Source organism: Trachurus japonicus, chromosome 6 (assembly GCF_045865225.1).
Source record: "Trachurus japonicus isolate A0001 chromosome 6, Traja_1.0".
Classification (NCBI taxonomy): Eukaryota; Metazoa; Chordata; class Actinopteri; order Carangiformes; family Carangidae; genus Trachurus; species Trachurus japonicus.
The window spans coordinates 38,924,491-38,936,626 of record NC_140912.1 but is presented as its reverse complement, the minus strand read 5'-3'; the positions used below and the strand labels follow the sequence as shown (position 1 = coordinate 38,936,626).

At 52.8% G+C, this 12,136-nt stretch overlaps 1 protein-coding gene across 2 annotated transcripts in view; it reads right to left on the bottom strand.

The window, feature by feature from the left end:
• Positions 1-12,136, bottom strand: part of nup160 (nucleoporin 160) — a 56,284-nt gene that overhangs the window by 26,747 nt on the left and 17,401 nt on the right. For both annotated transcript variants that reach the window (XM_085780331.1, XM_085780332.1), the window contains 9 exons: positions 11,951-12,019; positions 11,720-11,803; positions 11,284-11,454; positions 6,762-6,861; positions 5,018-5,183; positions 3,144-3,277; positions 2,885-3,045; positions 1,383-1,519; positions 1,065-1,132 (listed from right to left, as the gene is read on the bottom strand). In XM_085780331.1, the coding sequence (XP_085636457.1) occupies positions 1,065-1,132; positions 1,383-1,519; positions 2,885-3,045; positions 3,144-3,277; positions 5,018-5,183; positions 6,762-6,861; positions 11,284-11,454; positions 11,720-11,803; positions 11,951-12,019 (1,090 nt within the window). The remainder of the gene's footprint in view (positions 1-1,064; positions 1,133-1,382; positions 1,520-2,884; positions 3,046-3,143; positions 3,278-5,017; positions 5,184-6,761; positions 6,862-11,283; positions 11,455-11,719; positions 11,804-11,950; positions 12,020-12,136) is intronic.

Sequence of the window (12,136 nt, the reverse complement as noted above, 5' to 3'; positions counted from 1 at the left end):
TAGTAGCACCTGGGTAGCACCTGAGTAGCACCTGGGTAGCACCTGAGTAGCACCTGAGTAGCACCTGAGTAGCACTTTAGTAGCACCTGAGTAGCACCTGAGTAGCATCTGAGTAGCACCTGAGTAGCACCTGGGTAGCACCTGGGTAGCACCTGAGTAGCACCTGAGTAGCACCTGGATAGCACCTGAGTAGCACCTGAGTAGCACCTGAGTAGCACCTGGGTAGCACCTGAGTAGCATCTGAGTAGCACCTGAGTAGCACCTGAGTAGCACCTGAGTAGCACCTGAGTAGCACCTGAGTAGCACCTGGATAGCACCTGGGTAGCACCTGAGTAGCACCTGAGTAGCACCTGGGTAGCACTTTAGTAGCACCTGGGTAGCACCCGAGTAGCACCCGGGTAGCACCTGAGTAGCACCTGAGTAGCACTTTAGTAGCACCTGGGTAGCACCTGAGTAGCACCTGAGTAGCACCTGAGTAGCACCTGAGTAGCACCCGAGTAGCACCCGAGTAGCACCCGGGTAGCACCTGAGTAGCACCTGAGTAGCACCTGAGTAGCACCTGGATAGCACCTGGGTAGCACCTGAGTAGCACCTGAGTAGCACTTTAGTAGCACCTGGGTAGCACCTGAGTAGCACCTGAGTAGCACCTGAGTAGCACCTGAGTAGCACCCGAGTAGCACCCGAGTAGCACCCGGGTAGCACCTGAGTAGCACCTGAGTAGCACCTGAGTAGCACCTGGATAGCACCTGGGTAGCACCTGAGTAGCACCTGAGTAGCACCTGAGTAGCACTTTAGTAGCACCTGGGTAGCACCTGAGTAGCACCTGAGTAGCACCTGAGTAGCACCTGAGTAGCACCTGAGTAGCACCTGAGTAGCACCACTGACCAACGTTAACGTGTTTACTCGACTCCAGATTGTAAAAATCTTCTTCTCCCAATAATCACAAAACAATAACAAATGTTAACAGGCATTTTCTCATTTTCTTTTTGAGCATTTTCACAGAATCCACTGGGATGGAAACCTGATCAGAGTGAGAAGTTTATTAAAGCAGCAGAGCCACTGACCTGCTCTGCTGGAGGGGGGCGGAGCATCAGACAGCTCCAACACCGTCAGGTGCTGCAGGTTGGAGTCTCTGAGGAGGACACAGGAGGACACAGGAGGACACAGGGGTTAGAGGGTAGGGGTGTAGGTGTGTAGATGTGTAGGTGTCCTACATGGTATCCATGGGGACAGAGGAGGACAGACTCTGTCCCAGCTGCTTCAGTAGGTGATAGGAGCAGAGTGTGTGTCTGTAGGTGTGTAGATGTGTGTGTAGATGTCTCAGTGTGTAGATGTGTGTGTATGTTAGTGTGTAGAGGTGTGTAGATGTGTAGGTGTCCTACATGGTATCCATGGGGACGGAGGAGGACAGACTCTGTCCCAGCTGCTTCAGCAGGTGATAGGAGCAGAGCAGGTGAGAGCTGCGAGGGATCAGGTCCTGTTGCAGCTGCAGCAGCTGAGATCCTCCACCCAGCAACACCTGGAGAGACACACAGGGGGACGGGGACAGACAGGGAGAGAGAGACACGGAGGGACAGACAGGTAGAGACACGGAGGGACAGACAGGTAGAGAGAGACGGAGGGACAGGGAGGGACAGGGGACGGGGACAGACAGGGAGAGAGAGACACGGAGGGACGGGGACAGACAGGTAGAGAGAGACGGAGGGACGGGGACAGACAGGGGACGGGGACAGACAGGGGGAGAGGGACAGGGGGAGACAGACAGGGAGAGAGAGACGGAGGGACGGGGAGGGACAGACAGGTAGAGAGAGACGGAGGGACGGGGACAGACAGGGAGAGAGAGACGGAGGGACGGGGAGGGACAGACAGGGAGACGGGGACAGACAGGGAGAGAGAGACGGAGGGACGGGGACAGACAGGCACTCAGTTGATTCAGGTCGGTCATAAAAGTTGTGTCTCAGTGTGTCTCAGAGTGTCTCTAGATGTCTCTATGTGTCTTATGTGTCTCTAAGTGTCTCTATGTGTCTCAGTGTGTCTCAGTGTGTCTCTAAGTGTCTCTAAGTGTCTCTAGATGTCTCTAAGTGTCCTCTACGTGTCCTTACGTTGTCCCCCAGCCGGAGGTAGAGCTTCTGCAGCAGCAGCAGGTCTCTACAGAACAGAGTCATGTCTCTATGTGTCTCTATGTGTCTCTAAGTGTCTCTAAGTGTCCTCTACGTGTCTCTATGTGTCTCTAAGTGTCTCTATGTGTCTCTAAGTGTCTCTATGTGTCTCTATGTGTCTCTAAGTGTCTCTATGTGTCTCTACATGTCTTACGTTGTCCCCCAGCCGGAGGTAGAGCTTCTGCAGCAGCAGCAGGTCTCTGCAGAACAGAGTCATGTCTCTATGTGTCTCTAAGTGTCTCTATGTGTCTCTATGTGTCTCTAAGTGTCTCTATGTGTCTCTATGTGTCTCTATGTGTCTCTATGTGTCTCTATGTGTCTCTAAGTGTCTCTAAGTGTCTCTACATGTCTTACGTTGTCCCCCAGCCGGAGGTAGAGCTTCTGCAGCAGCAGCAGGTCTCTACAGAACAGAGTCATGTCTCTATGTGTCTCTAAGTGTCTCTATGTGTCTCTATGTGTCTCTAAGTGTCTCTATGTGTCTCTATGTGTCTCTATGTGTCTCTATGTGTCTCTATGTGTCTCTAAGTGTCTCTAAGTGTCTCTACATGTCTTACGTTGTCCCCCAGCCGGAGGTAGAGCTTCTGCAGCAGCAGCAGGTCTCTACAGAACAGAGTCATGTCTCTAGATGTCTCTAAGTGTCTCTATGTGTCTCTATGTGTCTCTATGTGTCTCTAAGTGTCTCTAATGTGTCTCTATGTGTCTCAGTGTGTCTCTACATGTCTTACGTTGTCCCCCAGCCGGAGGTAGAGCTTCTGCAGCAGCAGCAGGTCTCTGCAGAACAGAGCTCTCGTCATGGCGATGTGAGCGACAGCCTGACAGACGATGGAGACGGACGAGCTGCTGCTGTAGAGCTGAGACAGACCGATCCTCACGTCCAGACTCTGACCTGGGGACAGAGGGACAGGGGTCAGTCTCCATGGCAACGGGCCGGGACGGGGACAGACAGGGGTCAGTCTCCATGGCAACAGAGCAGCAGCATCTTACCTGAGGACAGGTGTCCCTCAGCAGGAACGTCTGCGTCCGTCTCCAGGTCCAGTTCCCTCAGCAGAACCGTCATGGCAACGACGGGGTTCCTCACGTCCTGCAGCTTGTTCTGGACGTCCTCGATCACGTTCTCACTGGGACACCATGACAACATCACCATCACCATGACATCACCACCATGACATCATCACCATGACATCATCATCTTCACCATCAACCGGTTCATCTACTGATTAAAGAGCAGCTAAACCCCTAAACCACTTCTTCTTTCTGCTGAAACAGCTGTGTCTGGGTCTGAGGGTCAGTCTCCATGGTAACAGACCGGGACGTGGACAGACAGACAGACGGGGGTCAGTCTCCATGGTAACAGACCGGGACGTGGACAGACAGACAGACGGGGGTCAGTCTCCATGGTAACAGACCGGGACGTGGACAGACAGACAGACGGGGGTCAGTCTCCATGGTAACAGACCGGGACGTGGACAGACAGACAGACGGGGGAAGTCGTGTTGTTGGTTGATTCTGGTCCAACTTTTGACATTTCAGTCAAAATATTTCAATGTGGTGTATTTTGTAGTAAAACTGTAGAGTGACTGCCCTCTATGGGTTGAAACACGGCTATTACAATCACATGTTTCTATTGGCTGAGATGGAGGCAGATGACGTTTTGGAGGCAGCTTTCGTCACCGGCCACCAGCTCCCCGACCAATCAGCACCGGCTGCTGCCTGCCGCTAACGGTTGCTAAGGGTTGCTAGGCGCTCTAGCTGCTCTGCTGCCGCTAACGGCTGCTAGGCTCTAGCTGCTCTGCTGCCGCTAACGGCTCTAGCTGCTCTGCTGCCGCTAACGGCTGCTAGGCTCTAGCTGCTCTGCTGCTGCTAACGGCTGCTAGGCGCTCTAGCTGCTCTGCTGCTGCTAACGGCTCTGCTGCTGCTAACGGCTGCTAACAGCTGCCTGAATGGGGCCGGCGCTAATGAGCCATTAACGAGTTAACGAGCCGGCGGATCGGCTGTAGATGCTGTGTCACGGCTCTGGCGTCCTCTCCTAGTGTCCACGCTACTAGTGCTGTTAGTAGCTCGTTAGCAGCTCGTTAGTAGCTCGTTAGTAGCTCGTTAGTAGCTCGTTAGTAGCTCGTTAGCAGCTCGTTAGCGCTAGCAGAAGTGTCGATGTGTGTTTACTACTTTTAAACAAGTTAACGGTGAGTTAACGATGAGTTAACAATAACGGTGAGTTAACGAGTTCTCTGACCTGTCGGTGAGTTAAGGAGATAACAGTTAGTTAACAGTTAGTTCTCTGACCGTTAACGGTTAGTTAACGATTAGTTAGCTAGTTAACGGTGAGTTAACGTGAGTTCACGTGAGTTAACGGTGAGTTAACAGCGAGTTAACGGTTAGTTAACAATAACGGTGAGTTAACGTGAGTTCACGTGAGTTAACGGTGAGTTAACAGCGAGTTAACGGTTAGTTAACAATAACGGTGAGTTAACGAGTTCTCTGACCTGTCGGTGAGTTAAGGAGATAACAGTTAGTTAACAGTTAGTTCTCTGACCGTTAACAGTTAGTTAACGATTAGTTAGCTAGTTAACGGTGAGTTAACGTGAGTTCACGTGAGTTAACGGTGAGTTAACAGCGAGTTAACGGTGAGTTAACAATAACGGTGAGTTAACGAGTTCTCTGACCTGTCGGTGAGTTAAGGAGATAACAGTTAGTTAACGGTTAGTTCTCAGCAGCTGCTCCAGAACCAGATCAGAGTTAACGGTTAGTTAACGGCTAGTTAACGGCTAGTTAACCGTTAGTTAGCTAGTTACCTGTCGTTGGACAGCAGCTGCTAGTTAACGGTTAGTTAACGGTGAGTTAACGGTGAGTTAACTAGTTACCTGTCGTTGGACAGCAGCTGCTCCAGAACCAGGTCTGCCGCCCTCTCTGGAGACTCCAGATGTTCCACAGCTGTTTCCATCTCGTACGACATCTCCCCGGTGACGGCGTCGCTAAGCAACCGCAGGCACTGGACCAGCTGCAGCACGTCGCGGCCGAGGTCCACGTCTACACACACACACACACACGGACACACACACACACAGTAAGGTCCAATGTTTCATTTCTTGTGTATTAGTTTGAGGACAGTGAACATTAACGAACATTAATGAACATTAATGAACATTAATGAACATTAATGAACGGTTAGCGTTGTCGCCGTGGCGTCCTGTGAGTGAACCGGATTTAGCTCAGAGCTAGTTTCCATCCCAGTCCTCACTTATCAATGACGGTGATGTTATTTCCATGCTGCTCTCTCCACACTGAAACCTCTGGATGCTCTTCATCACTCCTCTCTTCGTTCTATTACTGGAGATGTTCCCAACCCATCACTGTGTTCTTTATAATAAGGCTGGCTGGAGGAGGGAACAACATGGCATGGTTTTTATTTACAAAGCTTTACTGGAAATTTTACCTGTTTATCTCACCAGCTTAATCTCACTTAGAGTTTATAACTTACACACCCGTTCACAGGACACCTTGGTTTTACAAACTCCCAGTATCAGGACAGAGTTAGGGAAGAAGACTGCCTTTCAGTTTTATGCTCCCAAAAGTGGAATAACCTACAAAACTGTCTGAAACTGGATCATCTTATTTCCTTAGATAGTTTTAAAAACGTATTATCGAATGTTTTACAACCTGTATGTAATTGTGGATCATGACCTTGTATATTGTATAATTGTGTTTTTGTAATCAGGGCGTCAGCTCGCTCTCCATCGACCTTCCCTGAATAAATAAAGGAGAAATGAAAATGAACCAGCTCCTCCTGGACCAGGTTTGGTTCTGTTCTGGTCCTGGTCCTAGTCCTAGTCCTAGTCCTGGTTCTAGTTCTAGTCCTAGTCCTAGTCCTGGTTCTAGTTCTAGTTCTGGTCCTAGTCCTAGTCCTGGTCCTAGTCCTAGTCCTGGTTCTAGTCCTAGTTCTAGTTCTAGTCCTAGTCCTGGTCCTGGTCCTGGTCCTAGTCCTGGTTCTAGTTCTAGTCCTGGTCCTGGTCCTGGTCCTGGTCCTAGTCCTGGTTCTAGTTCTAGTCCTAGTCCTAGTCCTAGTCCTGGTCCTGGTCCTGGTCCTGGTCCTGGTCCTAGTCCTGGTTCTAGTTCTAGTCCTAGTCCTAGTCCTAGTTCTAGTCCTAGTTCTGGTCCTAGTCCTAGTCCTGGTCCTAGTCCTAGTCCTGGTTCTAGTCCTAGTTCTGGTCCTAGTCCTAGTCCTGGTCCTAGTCCTAGTCCTAGTCCTGGTTCTAGTCCTAGTCCTAGTCCTAGTCCTAGTCATGGTCCTAGTCCTAGTCCTGGTTCTAGTCCTAGTCCTAGTCCTAGTCCTGGTCCTGGTCCTAGTCCTGGTTCTAGTTCTAGTCCTAGTTCTAGTCCTAGTCCTAGTCCTAGTTCTGGTCCTAGTCCTAGTCCTAGTCCTGGTCCTAGTCCTAGTTCTAGTCCTAGTCCTAGTCCTAGTCCTGGTTCTGGTTCTGGTCCTAGTCCTAGTCCTAGTCCTAGTCCTAGTTCTAGTCCTAGTCCTAGTCCTAGTCCTAGTTCTGGTCCTAGTCCTAGTCCTAGTCCTAGTCCTAGTCCTAGTCCTGGTTCTGGTCCAGTTCTAGTTACCTTCGGTGAGGGGCGTTTCCTCCTCTGACATCAGGTACTCGTCGTACGACAGGTACAGGTGATCCACGGCAAAACACGGCAGCAGGAAGGAGACCAGACCCTGAGACCGGACAGAGGGAAAACAGGAATATCAGCATCGACCGGGCTGCACACGGCCACGATGTAAACACCATCGACCCGGCTGCACACGGCCACGATGTAAACACCATCGACCCGGCTGCACACGGCCACGATGTAAACACCAACGACCCGGCTGCACACGGCCACGATGTAAACACCAACGACCCGGCTGCACACGGCCACGATGTAAACACCAACGACCCGGCTGCACACGGCCACGATGTAAACACCAACGACCCGGGTGCACACGGCCACGATGTAAACACCAACGACCCGGCTGCACACGGCCACGATGTAAACACCAACAACACGGCTGCACACGGTAAACATGATGTAAACACCATCGACCCGGCTGCACACGGCCACGATGTAAACACCATCGACCCGGCTGCACACGGCCACGATGTAAACACCAACGACCCGGCTGCACACGGTAAACATGATGTAAACACCATCGACCCGGCTGCACACGGCCACGATGTAAACACCAACGACCCGGCTGCACACGGCCACGATGTAAACACCAACGACCGGGCTGCACACGGCCACGATGTAAACACCATCGACCCGGCTGCACACGGTAAACATGATGTAAACACCAACGACCCGGCTGCACACGGTAAACATGATGTAAACACCAACGACCCGGCTGCACACGGTAAACATGATGTAAACACCAACGACCCGGCTGCACACGGCCACGATGTAAACACCATCGACCCGGCTGCACACGGTAAACATGATGTAAACACCAACGACCCGGCTGCACACGGCCACGATGTAAACACCAACGACCCGGCTGCACACGGCCACGATGTAAACACCAACGACCTGGCTGCACACGGTAAACATGATGTAAACACCAACGACCCGGCTGCACACGGTAAACATGATGTAAACACCAACGACCCGGCTGCACACGGCCACGATGTAAACACCAACGACCCGGCTGCACACGGCCACGATGTAAACACCATCGACCGGGCTGCACACGGTAAACATGATGTAAACACCAACGACCTGGCTGCACACGGTAAACATGATGTAAACACCAACGACCCGGCTGCACACGGTAAACATGATGTAAACACCAACGACCGGGCTGCACACGGCCACGATGTAAACACCAACGACCCGGCTGCACACGGTAAACACGATGTAAACACCATCGACCCGGCTGCACACGGCCACGATGTAAACACCAACGACCCGGCTGCACACGGCCACGATGTAAACACCAACGACCCGGCTGCACACGGCCACGATGTAAACACCAACGACCCGGCTGCACACGGCCACGATGTAAACACCATCGACCCGGCTGCACACGGTAAACATGATGTAAACACCAACGACCCGGCTGCACACGGTAAACATGATGTAAACACCAACGACCGGGCTGCACACGGCCACGATGTAAACACCAACGACCCGGCTGCACACGGCCACGATGTAAACACCATCGACCCGGCTGCACACGGTAAACATGATGTAAACACCAACGACCCGGCTGCACACGGTAAACATGATGTAAACACCAACGACCCGGCTGCACACGGTAAACATGATGTAAACACCAACGACCCGGCTGCACACGGTAAACATGATGTAAACACCAACGACCCGGCTGCACACGGTAAACATGATGTAAACACCAACGACCCGGCTGCACACGGTAAACATGATGTAAACACCAACGACCCGGCTGCACACGGTAAACATGATGTAAACACCAACGACCCGGCTGCACACGGTAAACATGATGTAAACACCAACGACCCGGCTGCACACGGTAAACACGATGTAAACACCATCGACCCGGCTGCACACGGTAAACATGATGTAAACACCAACGACCCGGCTGCACACGGTAAACATGATGTAAACACCAACGACCCGGCTGCACACGGCCACGATGTAAACACCAACGACCCGGCTGCACACGGTAAACATGATGTAAACACCAACGACCCGGCTGCACACGGTAAACATGATGTAAACACCAACGACCCGGCTGCACACGGTAAACACGATGTAAACACCAACGACCCGGCTGCACACGGTAAACACGATGTAAACACCAACGACCCGGCTGCACACGGTAAACATGATGTAAACACCAACGACCCGGCTGCACACGGCCACGATGTAAACACCAACGACCCGGCTGCACACGGCCACGATGTAAACACCAACGACCGGGCTGCACACGGCCACGATGTAAACACCAACGACCGGGCTGCACACGGTAAACACGATGTAAACACCATCGACCCGGCTGCACACGGTAAACATGATGTAAACACCAACGACCGGGCTGCACACGGTAAACATGATGTAAACACCAACGACCCGGCTGCACACGGTAAACATGATGTAAACACCATCGACCCGGCTGCACACGGTAAACATGATGTAAACACCAACGACCCGGCTGCACACGGTAAACATGATGTAAACACCAACGACCCGGCTGCACACGGTAAACATGATGTAAACACCAACGACCCGGCTGCACACGGTAAACATGATGTAAACACCATCGACCCGGCTGCACACGGCCACGATGTAAACACCAACGACCCGGCTGCACACGGTAAACATGATGTAAACACCATCGACCCGGCTGCACACGGCCACGATGTAAACACCATCGACCCGGCTGCACACGGCCACGATGTAAACACCATCGACCCGGCTGCACACGGTAAACATGATGTAAACACCAACGACCGGGCTGCACACGGCCACGATGTAAACACCAACGACCCGGCTGCACACGGTAAACATGATGTAAACACCAACGACCCGGCTGCACACGGCCACGATGTAAACACCAACGACCCGGCTGCACACGGCCACGATGTAAACACCATCGACCCGGCTGCACACGGCCACGATGTAAACACCAACGACCCGGCTGCACACGGCCACGATGTAAACACCAACGACCGGGCTGCACACGGTAAACATGATGTAAACACCATCGACCCGGCTGCACACGGTAAACATGATGTAAACACCAACGACCTGGCTGCACACGGTAAACATGATGTAAACACCAACGACCCGGCTGCACACGGTAAACATGATGTAAACACCAACGACCCGGCTGCACACGGTAAACATGATGTAAACACCAACGACCCGGCTGCACACGGCCACGATGTAAACACCAACGACCCAGCTGCACACGGTAAACATGATGTAAACACCAACGACCCGGCTGCACACGGTAAACATGATGTAAACACCAACGACCCGGCTGCACACGGCCACGATGTAAACACCAACGACCCGGCTGCACACGGCCACGATGTAAACACCAACGACCCGGCTGCACACGGCCACGATGTAAACACCAACGACCCGGCTGCACACGGTAAACATGATGTAAACACCAACGACCCGGCTGCACACGGTAAACATGATGTAAACACCAACGACCCGGCTGCACACGGTAAACATGATGTAAACACCAACGACCCGGCTGCACACGGCCACGATGTAAACACCAACGACCCGGCTGCACACGGCCACGATGTAAACACCAACGACCCGGCTGCACACGGTAAACATGATGTAAACACCAACGACCGGGCTGCACACGGCCACGATGTAAACACCAACGACCCGGCTGCACACGGTAAACATGATGTAAACACCAACGACCCGGCTGCACACGGCCACGATGTAAACACCAACGACCCGGCTGCACACGGTAAACATGATGTAAACACCAACGACCTGGCTGCACACGGTAAACATGATGTAAACACCAACGACCCGGCTGCACACGGTAAACATGATGTAAACACCAACGACCGGGCTGCACACGGCCACGATGTAAACACCAACGACCCGGCTGCACACGGTAAACATGATGTAAACACCAACGACCTGGCTGCACACGGTAAACATGATGTAAACACCAACGACCCGGCTGCACACGGCCACGATGTAAACACCATCGACCGGGCTGCACACGGTAAACATGATGTAAACACCAACGACCCGGCTGCACACGGTAAACATGATGTAAACACCATCGACCCTTTAGATGATTGTATCCACTTCATGATAGGCTACATGATAAAAACACACGTCTATCACAACAACGGATGAAAGGATTTTCCATCAAATCCGTTTGGTTTTCAGGCTGATCATCCATACGAGAGGTAACGTTAGGCTGACGGACTTCTGACAACCGTTTGTGTGCAAGCCGACACTGAATAGTGGGGAAGGCTCTGTACTTTGTGTTTATGTTTTCTTTTTTTTTTACTCTTATTCTGTCTTTTTCTATTATTTTATTGTGCTTTTATGGCGATATGGATCCCCTGAGTCTGAAATCAAGAAATGAATGAATGAATGAATGAATGAATGTCGTCAGTGACACACAGACCTTCTTGAGCAGGCAGACCAGCCCCGTGTGGCGGCTGACGCTCAGGCCCAGCGCGGTGCTCTGGACCTCCTGGTACTGCAGACAGACGGCGTAGAAACGGGACCAGAACTCCACCTGCAGCTGCCGGTATTCCTCCTGGGAGAACTCAAACTCCGTCACGCTGCCCTGCAGCTGGAGAGATGGGGGGGGGGGGGTCAGGGGGCGGGGGGTCAGGGGGCGGAGTCAGAGGGGTCAGGGGGTTAGGGGGCAGGGGGTCAGGGGGCGGGGGGTCAGGGGGCGGAGTCAGGGGGGGCGGGGGGTCAGGGGGCGGAGTCAGAGGGGTCAGGGGGTTAGGGGGCAGGGGGTCAGGGGGCGGAGTCAGAGGGGGCGGGGGGTCAGGACACAGCACAGAGTCTACGCCTTCTAATGATCGTTAATACCTGACGTCATCACTCACCTCGGTCTCCACGGCAACCGTCACCTCCTTCTTCAGATTCTCCCACGATGCATCAGTGATCTTCTCTGAGCCGCGGCGGTAGATCTGAACGAGACACAACGAGTCACAGTGACATCACAGCAGGACGTGTGTGTGTGTGTGAGTGTGTGTGTGTGTGTGTGTGTGTGTGTGTGTGTGTGTGTGTGTGTGTGAGTGAGAGTGTGTGTGTGTGTGTGTGTGTGTGTGTCTGACCTGCAGGGCCTTGACGATGGCCGAGGCCGTGAAGCGCAGCGGCGAGAAGAGGACGTCCAGGTAGGTCTCCTGTCAACACAACACCATGATGAGACTCCGCCCCCACGATGACCTCATCACACCCCGCCCCCACGATGACCTCATCACACCCCGCCCCCACGATGACCTCATCACACCCCGCCCCCA